Source organism: Arachis hypogaea, chromosome 16, assembly GCF_003086295.3.
Source record: "Arachis hypogaea cultivar Tifrunner chromosome 16, arahy.Tifrunner.gnm2.J5K5, whole genome shotgun sequence".
NCBI classification, from domain to species: Eukaryota; Viridiplantae; Streptophyta; class Magnoliopsida; order Fabales; family Fabaceae; genus Arachis; species Arachis hypogaea.
Window position 1 is genome coordinate 132,825,315 of NC_092051.1, and position 16,805 is coordinate 132,842,119.

Consider the following 16,805-nt stretch of genomic DNA (forward strand, 5'->3'; position numbering starts at 1 on the left):
ACATGCTCTCTTGGGAATTGATTTGTTTGAACTAAGCATTTCCAATTGCTTTAGATAGTTGCATTTAGATAGGACTCATATAGTTTAGTTGCATTCAATAAATGCCATACCCCTTAGCTCCTTCTTATTTTAGCATGAGGACATGCTAAGGCTTAAGTGTGGGGAGGTTGACAAACCCCAATTTGACGGTTTGTTTTGCCTTGAATTTAGAACATTTTGATAACCTTTTGTCACAGGTAGCCTAAGAATTAGCATGGTTTTGTTATCTCTTCCATGATTGTGCTTAAGTGTAAAAACATGCTTTTTAAGCCTTATTTTGGTGAATTCTAGTTTCTGTTTGATTCCATAAGATGCCTTGATGTGTTTGCTAGTAATTCCAAGGTTGAAATAGGCTAGGCATGGATCAAAGGAAGCAAGGAAGGAAGCATACAAGTGGAGAGAAGCATAAAAAGTCAAAGAAGCAAAGTCAGCCATGCACGCGCACGCGCACAAGGCGCTCGCGCGCACATTGCAGAATCGACCAGGGACGCGCACGCGTACCATGCGCGCACGCGCCGATGCTGGTACATGACCTCATTAATGCAACACGTGCCTGGCGATTTGAGAGGGTTTCTGAACCCATTTTTGGCGCCAAATTGCTAAGGGAAAGGAATAAAAGGATGAAGGATTAAGGAGAAAGGATCATTCATCACTTTCATACTTTTAGATACTTTTCATACTTTAGAAGTTGGAGATAATTAGTTTAGTTTTAGCTTTGTAGTTAGTTTCTAGAGAGAGAAGCTCTCTCTTCTCTCTAGGATTAGGATTAGGTTTAGGTTAATCTCTCTTCTTAGATCTAGGTTTAACTCATGCTTTGATTCACTTTTCATTCACCAATTCCTAATCTTCTCCTCTTCCTCTTTCTAGATGTGTGCTTTAATAATTGTAATTCTTCATTTTATTTTGGATATATTGTTGTTCCTTGGTTTTCTTTCAATAATGCAATTTGAGGTAATTCATGATAATTGTGATTTCCTTGATTGTTGTTGTTAATTCTTTACATTCAATTGTAGTTAGAATTCATTCTTGTTGTGATTGACTATACTTTTCTTTTGTGACTTCCAAGTGTTTGATGAAATGCTTGGTTGGATTTTAGTATAGATTTTGTTCCTCTTGGCCTAGGTAGAGTAATTAGTGACACTTGAGTTATCTAGTTCCTTTGTTGATTGATAATTGGAGAGATTGCTAATTGGTTTGGAGTGCACTAAGGCTAGTCTTTCCTTGGGAGTTGGCTAGGACTTGTGGCTCAAGTCAATTCATCCACTTGACTTTCCTTTAATTAGTAAGGGTTAACTAAGTGGTAGCAATGAACAATTCTCATCACAATTGAGAAGGATAACTAGGATAGGACTTCTAGTTCTCACACCTTACCAAGAGCCTTTTATAGTTGTTAGTTTATTTTCATTGCCATTTACTTTTCGTGCTTCTTATCCAAAACCCCAAAATAACTCATAACCAATAACAAGACACTTTATTGCAAGTCCTAGGGAGAACGACCCGAGGTTTGAATACTTCGGTTTATAAATTTTAGGGGTTTGTTTTAGTGACAAACAACTTTTTGTATGAAAGGATTAGTGATTGGTTTAGAAACTATACTTGCAACGAGACTTCATTTGTGAAATTCTAAACCGTCAAAAATCTAATCATCACTCATCAGTCATAGAATAGGCATACATCATGTGCATTTGAATGTTTTGCTTGAGTATGCTTTGTTTTGGTTTGCCTAACTGCTTAATTATGCTTATCTGCTACTTGCTTTACTTGCTGTATTTTTACCCTATCTGTATTTTCTTTATTTGATTTGTATGTGTATGTATGTGAGAGACCCTCTTTTGGAGGAGGCGTGATGAGGATTGTTTCACCGGTGTTTAGGAGGTTGAGGTGGCAGAAGGTGAAGAGTTAGATAAGAATTTGAAATCCTTTAGATAGATTACCGAACCTTTTCGTTTAGAATGAATTTTAAGTTTGATTCTGAGTGTCGGAGTTCTAGGAATGCCTCTGACTTTCTCGAGACCTTATAATTAATTATATGGGTACTTTTACCATACTGAAAATCTCCAGTTCTCATTCCATACATATTTCAGCTATTTTTCAGATATAGGTCGAGAGGCACCTTGTTGAGCGTCTGAAAATCCTATGTGCAAGCGAAGATACACTTATCGGTTGCTATATTTTGTTTTTAGGCTATGTATATATGTAAATAGAATTCTCCTCTTGTATATAATGTATTTTGTCCCTCCTAGAGGTTGATATGGAGAAACAGGTGTTTATTTTGTAGTTTGGGATGGACTTTTAGGTTGTATATATGTATGTATACTCTGGCTGGCCTTAGCTTCGCAGGCCGAGTCTGGAACTTGATATTTGTATCTCTTGGAACTCTGTTCTTTATATATATGCTTTAGCTTTCTTTTCGATGTTGTCTATCCATTCACGTGTAGTTATGCGAGTGTGATGCGATTTTTTGTTACGCTTTTGTTTAGCTTCTTCTTCAAGGCTCCTAGTTATAATTCCTTTCAACTATATATATGTATACGTCTTTTACTTTTAGAGGTCGTGATACCTCACCACCATTGCTTTATGACTTAAGCGTAAGGCTCTGTGTGGTAGGGTGTTACAGTTACTATGATCATCCCATTTAAATTTCAGCTTGGCAAGCCATCGATAACCTTCTCTAGCGCTATAAACTTTTGTTGAAGCCATCCCCCAAAACCATCCTGGTTCATCCCCAACATGACTAAAAATAGTGCAATAGCAGATAAACTGTTTGATTTCATCCGGAATCAGAGTAGCTAAACAATCCATGTTCTAAAACCCATGCTTCTACAAATCCTCAATCTTTAAATCAAACTCCAATATATAAACATACGGAACGAGTTCACAAAGCTTTCCAAGAGGAGTCCAATTATCATACCATGCTGATTTTTGAAGACTTCCAATACACCACCGAAAGCCATCTTTGAGGATGTTATAAGCTTCCAAAATATTCTTCCAAACTCTTGAAATATTGCTAGACCGGATGTTGCTGAAAAGAGAAGAATTTTAAAAATATTTATGAGATAGAATCTGAACCCATAATTTATCTCTATTATTGAGGCAATCCCAAACAAGTTTACCAAACAGAGACAAGTTGGTGCATTGAGTGCCTTTTACTCTGAGACCACCTAAGCCTTTCGGAGCAGTTACAACCTCCCACTTTATCAAGGGCAAACCTTTACCACTAGCTTTTTCTTTCCATAAAAATTGTCTTGTCAAATAATCAATCTTGTCCCATGCATAATTTGGAAGGAGAGCAATCTGCATGTTATAGACTGGGATAAAAGTCATAACTGATTTAACCAAGCAGAGCCTACCAGCCTTATTCAGCAAACACCCTTTTCAACTAGTCAGCTTTTTTAAAAAATTTTCCTATTATTTTCTACGTCGTCCTCCTAGAAGCCTTTTCATGACCAATGTTAATTCCCAAATATTTACCTAAATCCTGGCAAAACCGAATACTAGAAACCCTAGAAAGAACATCTTTCCTTCTGCTAAAAACATGCTTTGAGCACTGTGCCTTGGATTTATTAAAGTTCACTTTTAAGCCAGAAGTCTTTGAAAAAGTATCCAAAATCTTTATTACCTCTTCTACTTGAGTCTTGGTAGCTTTACAAAATAATAAAAGGTCATCCACAAACATCAAATACGAGATCTTGGGATCATTTCTTGATGCAAAAACCGGAATCCAAGAGCCCTGCGAGACTTTATAAGAAATTAGCCAAGCTAGCGTCTCCATACAGAGAACAAACAAGTATGAAGACATAGGATCTTCCTACCCCAGACCCCTCTTAGGACTAAAATTCTAAAGCTTATTACCATTCCACAAGATAGACAAAGAAGACGAAGTCACAAAAGTCATGATAAGATTGACAATAATGTTTGAAAATTCAAATATATGGAGAGTAGCTTCTAGAAACCTTCAATACACCCTGTCATATGCTTTTTTTAAATTGATTTTGAAAGCCATAGTTTTCTTCTTAGACTTAGTTTTTCTCATAAAGTGCATAATCTCTTGGGTAATAATGATGTTTTTTGTAGTGCCTCTACCCGGGATAAAACCTCCTTAAAGAGGGCCAATTATCTTATTCAAGAAGGGTCTGAATCGATTCACAAAAATCTTTGTTATAATTTTGTAGATAACATTGCACAAACTTATTGTCCGAAATTTTTTTAAAGAAGGAGCCTCCGATTTTGAAATAAGAACAATAAGGGTTATTAAATATAGTCGCTTTAATAGGTTCACCCACAAAGACATTCTTAACTATCTTCCACACATCCATGCAAAGAGTGTCCCAAAATTTTTTATAAAAAAGGGCTTTACATCCATCTGATCTTGGAGCCCTAGGTAGCGTTTGGTAAAGAGACAGAGACTGAAAGACTGATACTGAGAGACAGAGACTTAGAGACAGATACTGAAATAAATCTCAGTATTCTATTTGGTGCAAAGTGGGAGACAGAAATTGAAATAAGAATGAAACTCTAATTTAATTTGTATAAAGGATAAAATTGGAATTAATTAATTGAAATAAGGGCATTTTAGGTATAAAATGTTATTAAAGTTTCAGTCTCCGTCTTTAAAAATTTCAGTCTCTTGTGTCCCAACTTTTTGGAGGTACTAAAATACTGAAATTTTAGGGATAGAGACAGAAATTTTAGTATCAGTCTCTGAGCCAACAAACATGATACTGAGTTTCAGTCTCCCAGTCTCTGTCCCAGTACCTCAAAACAAACGTTACCTAAAAGAATTCATGTCCATCACAGCTTTTTTTACTTCATCTAAAATTACTGGTTCAACAAGTCTCTGGCAAGCTTCATTACTAAGTGAAAGAATAGGAAAATCCCATTCTCCCTTGTAGCAAATAGTTTTTGAAAGAAAAAATTTGTGTTTGTCTTAAGAACCTTAAATTCTTTTTTTCAAGTATCATCATCCAAAAATAACCCATAAATCTTGTTTCTTTTGCGTCTAACAATAATTTGGAAGTGAAAAAATTTTGTATTTCTATCTCCAAATTTTATCCATTATTTTTTGAAATTTTAGTACCACATGAGTTCTTCTTGCAGAAAGACAGTATTCAAATTTGGATCCAATTTTTGTTCTTTAAGTCGCAAATTCTGATCTTCATAGAATTCCAAAAAGACTTGCACATTATTGAGCTGTTTCTCCAAATTTTTTGAAGATATATTAAAATATTAAGATAAAAAAATTCTCTTATTACAAAATTACAAATTTTTAAAGTAAAAATATATCGATTTAATAAATATATTCATAAAAAATATCAAAATTTGAATTATAAAATGTTTTTATCATATGTATTTCCTCACATTTGGTATATTTTGTAACACGTAATTAATTTTTGGAGTTCATGTTTTTATTTTGATAAATAGAGTATGAAGTCCAAAACAATACAAAAATACGAAAATTAATTTTCATAAAATTTAAAGCTAAAATTTTTTATATATATCCAAAAATAATATTTTATTACTCACAAGATTTGAAGTTAAAGCTTGTTATTAAAAAAATTTACGGTATTGAAGAATTACATGTTTAAATATTTAATTTAATTAAATAAAAGAAAGTTTTTATTAGTCTACTGGTGAAACAAAAATCCAGAAAGTATAAAATAAATGAACATGCATATACATAAAAACAATTTTTTTTCCCACTCCATTAAATATAATTTGTCTTGTAATTAAAAGGTTGGCATGAATTGCGCTCTTAATTTCCTCTCTAGCTGCGTTATCCCACGTAGCATGCCATCTTCTCATGCGAGGGAATCAATTGCCACGTGGTCAAGCATCACAACCCAACAAGTGGAGCAATGAGTGTGGCTTTGTGCTTTGTGGAGTCGGTAACTTATCAGCGACTCTAGTTCTCATTCTCTACTAGGGTCCCTCTTCTCTTCTAAATAGAAACACAATCAATGTATTTAAAAAAAGAAAAGAAAAGAGAATAATGGGATCAGCAACCATTACATTAAGTCATGGGACTCATTGAAGATTGGGCATGTTGCTGCTTACTTAGGCACAAATCATATCTAAATTAAATGGTGGGTCCTTGTATCTTTAAATACAACAGTTTCTGGCAGTTCTTCATCGTGTCCCATCTCCCATGTACAAGATAAAAGATATCACTTGTCACCCACTTCTAGTATCTTGTGTAGATTTGTATTGGACTTGTTAATTCAACTTCTTTTTTTGGCCAAGTCATGGAAAAAGATCCACTTGAAAAAAAAAATTAAAATGGTGCTATAAGTTTCCCTTTTCGATAATAATAATAATAATAATAATAATAATAATAATAATAATAATGTGTTTGCTTTCAGGGTAACTTTATATATATCAATACGATAAAAATATAGATAAATAAAAATATGACATAGAGATTATATTATTCATATTAGTATTATTTTATTTATTTTTAAAAAATATATTATATTATTATTTATACTAAAATATTTTTATAATTAATTTAAAAGGGAGAGAAGATGAACTGGTGTTCCAGATTTGGTTTTTGTTTTTTTAATTATTTAAAATTTAAAAATAAATTTTTTTGCCAACGTTAATTTCATTTTGTTGCTAAAAGAAAATGAGCTTTTAAGCTATTTCACATTATAATAGAATGTCTTAGAATATTTTTTATTTCAAAAATAAAAAATTAAAGTTAATTAAATTTTGATATTTAATAAATTTAAAAGAATAGTATTTGTCAAAAATTAGGAATGCATAAGTCCTTTAATAAAAATAAAAGAATAGTTTTATTTTTTTAATTAATTATAAATATATTTTAAAATAAATAAATAAATACTGACTCGGATACTCTAGTTTATGTATCGTATTTTTATTTGTTTATAATTTTTTTTATCACATCGATATGTATCAATTTATTATGGTACAAAACAAACACCTAACAATAATAACAATAAGTACAGTACATCCTTTTTTTTGAAAGATTCAATCGCGTTATATCGGTGTTTTTGTCTGCCAGCATTTTATTATAACCTTACTTATGGTATATTGATGTTAATTGTTCTTCCCTAAGGCTCCATTCTGTTTTGCAGTTTTGTTGAGAATTATTTTATTAAAATATTAGTAATTTATTATTTTGTTTTATCGTCTGTATTTGATTGATATTACTAGAAGTTCTAACTTAGTTTCTTTATATCTTTCTTTTTTTTCCGATTCCAATGACTAAATCCTAGAAAATTAGGCTGCATTTGTTTACATTTGTTTATAGAGACAGAGACACTGAGACATAAAATTGTGTTTAGCAGAAGAGATATGGACAGAAGAGATATGGACAGAGACAATATACGACACTGAATTAGTGTATTTTATATCCATCCTGACAGAAAGGACTTGGAGACACTAACAAAGAATACAACTTATTTTTTATTTTTCTTTCATTAATCTTGTTAATTTTTCATAATTATATTTTTTATTGTTATATTTTTCATCTCAAATTTTTTAAATGAAAAAAAGAGAATAAATTAAATTTTTATAATTTGTTCTAGTTTATCACCAAATAGAATAGAAGAATACAAAATTTTATGTCTCTGTTTATCAGTATTTTATCCTATTCTATTTTCAGTGTTTTGTCCTATCCTGTTCTTAAAAACAAACGCAGTCTTAAAGAACACAAACGATGTCTAGTAAATGATAAAATAAACACAATTATAAATGGATATATTCTATGATGACTATAATTGTCATGGTTATATATAGTAGTTATGAAGTTTTGAAAATATTTATAAAATATAACTTTTTAGAGTGACCTAAGAATTAAAACTTAAATTTTTTAAAATAAAAATAATAAATAATTATATAATATAAAATATTAATTATATTTATACAATATACTAATTAAATTATTATTTATAAATATTATACAATATACGATAATACCGTGAAAGATTATTATATTAACTTAATTAGTATAATATTTTAATCATTTATAAAATAATAATGATATAATATTTTATGATTTTAATTAATTATATATTGTATAAATATAATTAGTCTTTTTATATTGTATAACTATCTGTTATTTCTGATTCTGAAAAAAATTTAAAATTTAATGCCAACTTCGAGAGCTATACTTTATAATAATTTTTCAACATCCAAAATTCCAATAATGATTCTTTAGGTACTAATGAGTCAAAAAATGATTTTTAATAAATTTTTAAAAATCGTTTATTATTCTATTTTAAATTAATAAATTTGTAAAAATGTAGATTTTTTGGAATTTGAACTAAAATACAAAGTTATATTTCTATTTTTATTCGTTTTGATTTTTTGATATTTTATTTGAATCCAAACGAAAATATTTTCTTATTGACATTTATATTTTAAAGTAGTAAATAGAATCAAGTTGATTCGATTTACTATGTATATGTTGTACAGTAATAAATTGAATCAAGTTAATTTAATTTACATATATATGTTGTATTAGTAATAAATCGAATCAAGTTAATTCGATTTGCTATTGGTACAACATATACATGGTAAATTAATTTTATTTACATTAAAAAAGTATAAATAGATATTATTTGATTCAATTTACATAGAAAGTCAAATAAGACATGCATATAACTAAATTTAGTTTAGGACATTTATGTAATTTTTTTTCTCATTCAATTTATCTATGTAAATTATCATAAATAATAAAAAATAATTAAAATTTATTATTTTTAGCCATAACTTAATTATCAACTCAATTCTTTTAACTAATTTTTTTAGTTTATTAATCTAACAGTATATTTTATCTTATATTTTTAAATATTAATAGCATTGATGGTCAAAATAATAAATTTTAATGCCCTTTAATATTTGTCTTAAATAATGATACATAGCATAAAATATTTGATATTTTGAAAACCAAATAAAAATATATCTAATCTTTTAGAAATCATTTTAGCCATAAAGCATTAACAATTAAATGTTTATCATGATTCACAATGACAATGTCACCGCTCAAGACTCAACAGCTTAAATGTTATATTCAAGGAGTGGCTAGGGCTGACTGGTGCCCTGCTAGGGTTTATGTGCTCCTTTGGAGTGGCTCTTCAAAATTTTCATCGGTGCAGTGTTCAGACTACACAATTGAATATGGAGGCAGGAACGAGAACTGCCAGAGAAAAAAATTCAGTTAGCGATGGAGAGAGCGACAATGAGGTACTAATCGAGGAAGAGGACATCAGAAAAGGGAAGGAAGCATGCGCTAAAAGCCTCATAGGCCGTGTGTTTGCGGACAAAAAGTTTTCTGTGGGAACTATGGAGAACGCATTCAGATCCATATGGAGTAGACCAGAAGGATTCAGAGTTTCGGATAGAGGAGGGAACAAATTCCAATTTTTCTTTGACAATGACAAGGATTTGATGCGGATTGAAAAAGGTTCTCCATGGCTATTTAAAGATTATATCCTTCATGTGAGGAGATGGAATGACTCTGATCGAAGGGAGGAGGGTGAGCTGCAAGGGTTCCCGGTATGGGCTCAATTTTGGGGCTTGCCAGAATGCTATAAAACTATAGAAGTTGGAAGGAAACTTGCTGAGAAAATTGGTGCGGTTATAGAGGTTGGCTTCTACGAAATGAAGGGTGGAGAATCCAGGATACTCAAAGCAAGGGTGGAAATGGATGCATCCAAAAAACTCAAAGATCACGTCTGTGTGATTGGCCCTGAACAACACGCTGTTGAAATTGGTGTGCGGTATGAAAAATTTGGGAGATTCTGCACCTATTGCGCACGGATAGGGCACGAGTCAAAGGGGTGTGAATTACTCGCTACGGATTCAGCAATGAACTCAGTGCGGCAAGACAAAATTGGAGATTGGATAAAAGCTGACCAGATGGGTAAGAGGATTGAAATTGAATGCAATGGTGATAATGCGTCTGGTTCTAACTTGAATGACCAAGGGGACAGACCAAAGAAAAAACCTATGCCTAATTGGTTACTTAATAGCCTCTCAAGTCTCTCTATGAAAGAAACGGTAGGAGCGAAAATGGCCCCAAGGGTGACTAGTTCACATTCAAAGAGCAACTCGTTGATGGAGAATTCGGGAGCGAATTTGGTAGACATAACCTCAGCAAGTACCAAGGAAACACAAGAGGGAGTGCAAGGCCTTATGGCTGTAGAAGAGATTCAAAATGTCGATCAATCTGATTCACAAATAAAGGAGCGATTCAAGCTCAAGCAGATGGCACGAAGAAAAATAGAGGTTTCACACATCAAAGGTGGGGTGAAGAGAAAATTCAATGAGAAAGAAAATATAGAACCGCACAAAAGGATTTGCCTGGAAGAGATCCAAAATACTCGCGAGGAGGTGGAGGGCACCGGCCGTCAAACGGTGCCCCAAGAGTCATGAGAGTTCTAACGTGGAATTGTCGGGGTTTGGGGAGACCCCTGACATTCCATAATCTTAAAGGGATATGTAGATCCCACTCCCCCGAGGTTGGTTTCATCTGTGAAACAAAAAACCAGCCTTGTCGTGTGGAGAACAAGTTAAGGGCATGTGGTTTTGGCGGTTGTTTTCTGGTCAATCCTAATGGCACAGCAGGTGGACTAGCTTTGGCATGGAAAGAGGGCACTGAGGTGGTAGTAATGAACTCGAGTGATTTCTTTATTGCTGCAAAAATCAAGGATGTTACTAGGCAGGAGGAATGGGAACTAATTGGTGTTCACTTTAGTAGCATAGAACAGGTCCGGCACCAGCAATTTGAACAACTCAAACCTGTCCTTCAACAATTTCAAGGCAAAACCATCATTCTTGGTGACTTTAATGCTATCGCGAATACCCAAGAAAAGGAAGGTGGATGTTTGACTTCGGAACCTGCTATGACAGCTTTCAACTCCTTTATAGATGACAACAGTTTTCTAGATCTTGGAATGGTTGGAAGACCGTTCACCTGGTCAAATAGAAGGAGAGGACAAGAGCTTATCCAAGAGAGGCTTGACAGGGTACTGGCAACATTGGAGTGGTGTGAGTCTTACCCTACAGCTACAGTTCTCAGACTTCAAGAGGACGGATCTGACCATGCCCCTTTACTGCTGGACTCTAATCCTCCTATGGAGAAAACAAAACGCAGATTTAAGTTCCAGGAGAGATGGTGTTGGAATGCTGAGGTAAGGGGAATAGTTGAGGAGACGTGGAAAGTGGAAGTTGAGGGTTCTCCTATGTTTATTCTTGCCCAAAAATTAAAGAAATGCAGACATTCACTTGTGCAATGGCAGCAAACTTCTCAGTCAAATTCCCTGCAACAAATCCGGGAGCTCAAGGACCGTTTAGAAGAGCTGAGATCCTCTGGAGTTCAAGGGGGCGAGCAGGTTCAGGGGATTGAAAAGCAGCTTGAGGTGGCCTACCTAAATGAGGAAAGCTACTGGAAAGATAAGTCAAGAATAAAGTGGCTAAAAACAGGGGACCGGAACACCAAGTTCTTCCACCAATTTGCTCGAGTCAGATGTCGCAGTAATAAGATCTGGAGTTTGGTTGGTGAAAATGGGGTGGTGGCATCTACAAACGAAGGTATCGCGAAAGTAGCAGAGGACTACTTCAAAAGTATCTTCTCTGCCTCTGCTATTCAGGATCCGAGACAGGAATTTGAAGAGTTTGTACCGAAGGTAACCCCAAGTATAAATCGGAAACTTCTGCGGCCAGTCTCTATGGAGGAGGTTAAAAGAGCAGCATTTAGCATGCATCCTCAGAGTGCCCCAGGAGATGATGGATTTACAGCAAAGTTCTTTCATACATTCTGGAGCATTGTGGGTAGAGATGTTTTCTCGGCTGTGAAGAGCTTCTTTCTAGGAGGCAGATTACTCAGGAGCTTCAACCATACACATATCTGTCTTATCCCTAAGCTCCCCGGTGCCAGAGACATGTCCCAGGTGAGACCCATTAGCCTCTCTACAGTAGTATACAAGATTATCTCAAAAATCCTTGTCCATAGACTGCAACACTTTATGAATCTCTTAGTTAGTCCGAACCAAAGTGCCTTCCTGAAAGGTAGACTGATTTCGGACAATGTTCTTATTGCACATGAAGTTATGCACTACCTAAAAACAAAGAGATTTGGGAATGTATTTGAGATGGCCATAAAACTGGATATGAGCAAAGCGTACGATCGAGTAGAGTGGCCTTTTCTTTGGTTTATGATGGAACGTCTAGGGTTTGATGCAAGATGGATTGGGTGGATTAAAGAGGTTGTTACGACTGTTTCTTACTCTGTTGTTGTGGAAGGACAACCATTTGGCTATTTTCGGCCAAGTAGAGGTATCCGGCAAGGTGACCCTCTCTCCACGTATCTTTTTCTCTTCTGTGCGGAAGGACTCTCCTTCCTGCTACACAAAGCAGAGCAAAACAGGAGTTTACAAGGGATCCAAATCACTAGAAGGTGCCCGTCTGTCAACCACCTCCTCTTTGCAGACGACTCTATCCTCTTTTGTAAAGCGTCTTCTAACTGCTGTGATAATATTTTGGATTTACTGGGTGACTATGAAAGCTTTAGTGGACAAACAGTCAACCTAAATAAGTCGGCTATATTCTTCAGTAAAAACACTCCACAGAATACCAGAAGCTTATTGGCTGGGAATCTAAATATCCAACATATTGGGACCCAAGATAAGTACCTGGGCCTGCCGTCTACTATCCAGAGATCAAAAAAGGCAACATTTGGGGCTATTAAAGATAGAGTTCGAAAAAGAGTTGAAGGCTGGAAACGCAAGCTACTCTCAGCTGGAGGGAGACATGTCTTAATTAAGGCGGTGGGAGAAGCTGTCCCGATCTACACACTGTCATGCTTCAAACTGCCTGACTCGTTAATTCAGGAAATTCACGGCATTTTAGCCCGCTTTTGGTGGGGTCAGAAGGGAGAGGAACGGCGGATTAGCTGGGTCAGCTGGGACATGATGACTAGGCCGAAATTGGAGGGAGGCTTGGGATTTAAGAATCTAAAGGCACAAAACCTGGCACTTCTAGGCAAACAATGCTGGAGAATAGCAACACAGCCTAATTCAATATTGGCTAGAATCCTAAAAGGCAAGTATTTTCGATATACAGATATTATGAGAGCGGAGGTAGGGAACTTACCGTCCTGGGGCTGGCGAAGCATCCTGGAAGGGCGAAAAGTCACCGAGAAAGGCTTAATCTGGCAAATAGGTCCTGCTTCTGAGGTGAACATCTTCTCTGATCCATGGATTCCGCCTCAGCAACAATTTACCCCTCCCATCAGGTTAAACTCCCTTGCCACAAATCAACCAGTCTCACGGGTCAGCCACCTGATGCACGAAAACAACGAGTGGAATCAACAGCTTATTTCCTCAATTTTTCCACCAGCCATCACCCAGCAAATTTTAGCAGTAAAATTGGGGAACAGAGGGATAAGCTTACTTGGTTGTTTCACAAATCAGGTAGATATGAAGTATCGTCTGGTTACAGAATAGCCTTTACATTCAACCACGAACCAACTGAGTTGCATCCACACCTCCAGCAAAGACAAGGGATTTGGCGTGACCTCTGGAAGACTAAAGCTCCACCAAAGATCCTCCTTTTCCTCTGGCGTGCTCAGCATGAAAGGCTTCCCACTATGGAACTGCTTCACCAAAGGATCCCCTCAAATTTGGCTACCTGCCCACGGTGCCACGCAGCCACGGAAACCATCATACATTGCCTATTCTCTTGTGAGAAAGCTAAAGAAGTATGGAACAGAAGCCCTTACCATGGAATTACTGCTGGTGAAGAGGAAAATCTGTTCTTCAAGTGTTGGGAGGCGAAGAAGAAGCACTTAATTCTTAACCCAACTGAAGAGCAAGACCTAGCCTCATTAGGGATTTACTGCTGGTGTATTTGGCGGTCTCGCAATGACCACGTCTTCGGACAGGGTGCCAAGACTCCCCAAGAAGTGGATGGCCTCGCGAGAAGGATGATTAGCTGGGTCTCAACAGCTGCCAACGAACCCCAAATCTGAGTGGGTCTTCTTTTATCTTATCTCTCTGTATTGCAATTTTACGTTAATGCTCTATGTGTAATGAGCCTTAGAGAGGCTACTGTCTCTCTCTTCTTTTGTCTTTACTAAGTCACATTTGGACAGTTATTTCCTTTTTTTGCTGAAAGGAATAAAGTATCTAAGTTCTTTGGAAAAAAAAAATGTTATATTCAAGATGTGTTGTTCGCCATGCATCGATAGCAGGTAAGTGCGCCATAAATAAGTTTTGTATATGTTAAAGATGTAGCAATCTGTCATAGAAAGAGCTTGAAATTCGATGTGTATTAGAGAACTAAAATTCAGTTACACTGAACCTTGAGAAGGGAGAGTGAGGTTGTTGCTATTACAAGAGAAAGAGAGAACTGAATTCTAGAACTACTAACAAGATACTAGACTCTAATCTATATACAACTTTAATTTGATTGCAAATGAGGAAGTATAAAACTTTAATTTGATTGCAAACGAGGAAGTATAACTAAGACTCCGTTTTGTTAGTGGGTGATAAATGGTAATAAATAAGATAAAGACATAAAGACATAAAATGACATCAATAATGCTCTACATTCATGTAAAAAATGTATTTCAAGTTATCCAAGTAATTTTGTCCAGACGCGCCTCCCCCCTTCATTTGTTTGTCACGTTCTTCCTTATTAATTTGCATTGCCTTTGACGTAATAAGCTTCGTCGTTCTCCTCTGGTCGCGCTCATCTTTTCATTTTCTTCTTTCGATTTGCTTACGTTGCATTTATCTTCTTCCTATTCTTCTTCATTTTCTTCTTCTATCTGTACTTCTGAATCGAAACAATGAATGATTCAACTTTAAATCAGTTGAATAAGAGCAAATTGGATTATTCTTCTGAAACGAATCAACTAGATGAGGTTTGGATTATTTAATTTTGAATCGAATTTAACGAAATGCAATTGCTAATTTGAATTGAATTGAATTGAATTGACGCAGGTGTTCTGAATTGAATTGAATTGAATTGATTGATAATCTCTAAATTGTAGACAAAGGTGTTTTGAATTTGATTTTATATAATGGATTATGTTTCGTTCATTCAGTACTATACAATTGTTTCACCATGAGTACGTGTTCGGTTCATTATGCAGAAAGATGTTTGAATTTGATTTTATATAATGGATTATGTTTCGTTCATTCAGTACTATACAATTGTTTCACCATGAGTACGTGTTCGGTTCATTCTGTAGAAAGATGTTTGAATTCGATATTATATAATGTATTATGTTTCGTTCACTCAGTACTATACAATTGTTTCATCATAAGTACGTGTTCGGTTCACTCTGCAGAAAGTTGTGTAAATTTGATTTTATATAATAGATAATGTTCCATTCACTCAGTACTATACAACTGCTTCACCATAATGACGTGTTCGGTTCATTATGCAGAAAGATGTTTGAATTTGAATTTATATAATGGATAATATTTCATTCATCTAGTTCTATACTATTGTTTCACCATAATAACATGTTCGGTTCATTCTACAGACCAGGTGTGTTATGGATGAACAATTCGTCCCAAAAGGTGGGGATGATTTTCAAGACACTAGAAGAAGCCGGAAAGTTCTACAAACATTATTCCAAACTTGCTGGTTTTTCTACCAAAATAAGGAACACGACTCGGGACGAAGAAGAGATTAAGAATCAACTAATCATATGCAGTAGAGAGGGGATGTGAAAATCCAAGATATCTCCTACGCTGAAGATAAATCCCTCAGCCGGCATAAACTGTCCAGTCAGGATATACGTGCACATATTGAAGGACGTCGGTCTCTGGACAATTTCCAAAGTCATTCTGAATCACTCACACCCCTGCTGTCTAGATGAGCAGAGATGCTCAAACAATACAGGGAGCTAAGCATGTTTGTGTGTCGCACCATCAAAACCAACGAGGAAGCTGGAATCAGACCGAGCAAAACTTACCAATTATTCGTAGCAGCAGTCGGCAGTCACCGGGAACTAAGTTTTATAGAAAAAGACGTGAGAAATTACATCACACAGGAATTACGGAATGTGTCCGAACAACACGACACCAAAGAATTCGGGAAGTACCTATTAAGAATGAAAGAGAAGAACCAAAATTTCTATTTCAAGCTCAACCTCGAAGGTGATCACTCCATCAAACATGCATTCTGGGCCGACACAAGAAGCAGGGCGGCATAAGAGTATTTCGGAGATGTCGTTTCATTCGATACCACGTACAACACAAACAGATATTCGGTTCACCCAAATTCAGCCTTTACGTTCACCAGATCCACAAATTTCGGTTCATCACATTGTAAGAGTGTCCATTTATGCAGGTACAATATGGTTATTGGTTCTTTTGTGGGCGTGAATCACCACGGTCAATCGAAACTTTTCGGATGCGCACTGATGAAAAATGAGGACATCCAATCATTCAAATGGCTATTCGAGTGTTGGCTCTGTTGCATGGGAGCCAAGGCACCAAAAGGCATTCTCACCAAGCAATGTGCATCGATGTAAAGGACCATCGAGATGTGCATTCCAACAACAATCACCGTTGGTGCATCTGGCACATCATGAAGAAGATGCCAAACAAACTAAACAGTTACAAGCGACACGAAGAAATCGAACAAGAGATGAGCCACGTCGTTTGGAACTCGTACACAAAAGACGCATTTGACAGAAACTGGAACGATTTCCTTACAGGGTACGACCTCGGAGGCAACAAGTGGCTCTTAGGTAACCTAGGTTTTAATTCAAATTATTTTTATGC

General features: G+C 35.5%; 1 protein-coding gene across 1 annotated transcript; it reads left to right on the forward strand.

Moving 5' to 3' along the window:
• Positions 1-13,651: 13,651 nt before the first annotated feature.
• On the forward strand, positions 13,652-14,032 carry LOC140180248 (uncharacterized). Its single transcript, XM_072220700.1, has one exon. The coding sequence runs from the start codon at positions 13,652-13,654 to the stop codon at positions 14,030-14,032; it is 381 nt and encodes a 126-aa protein (XP_072076801.1).
• Positions 14,033-16,805: the final 2,773 nt, after the last annotated feature.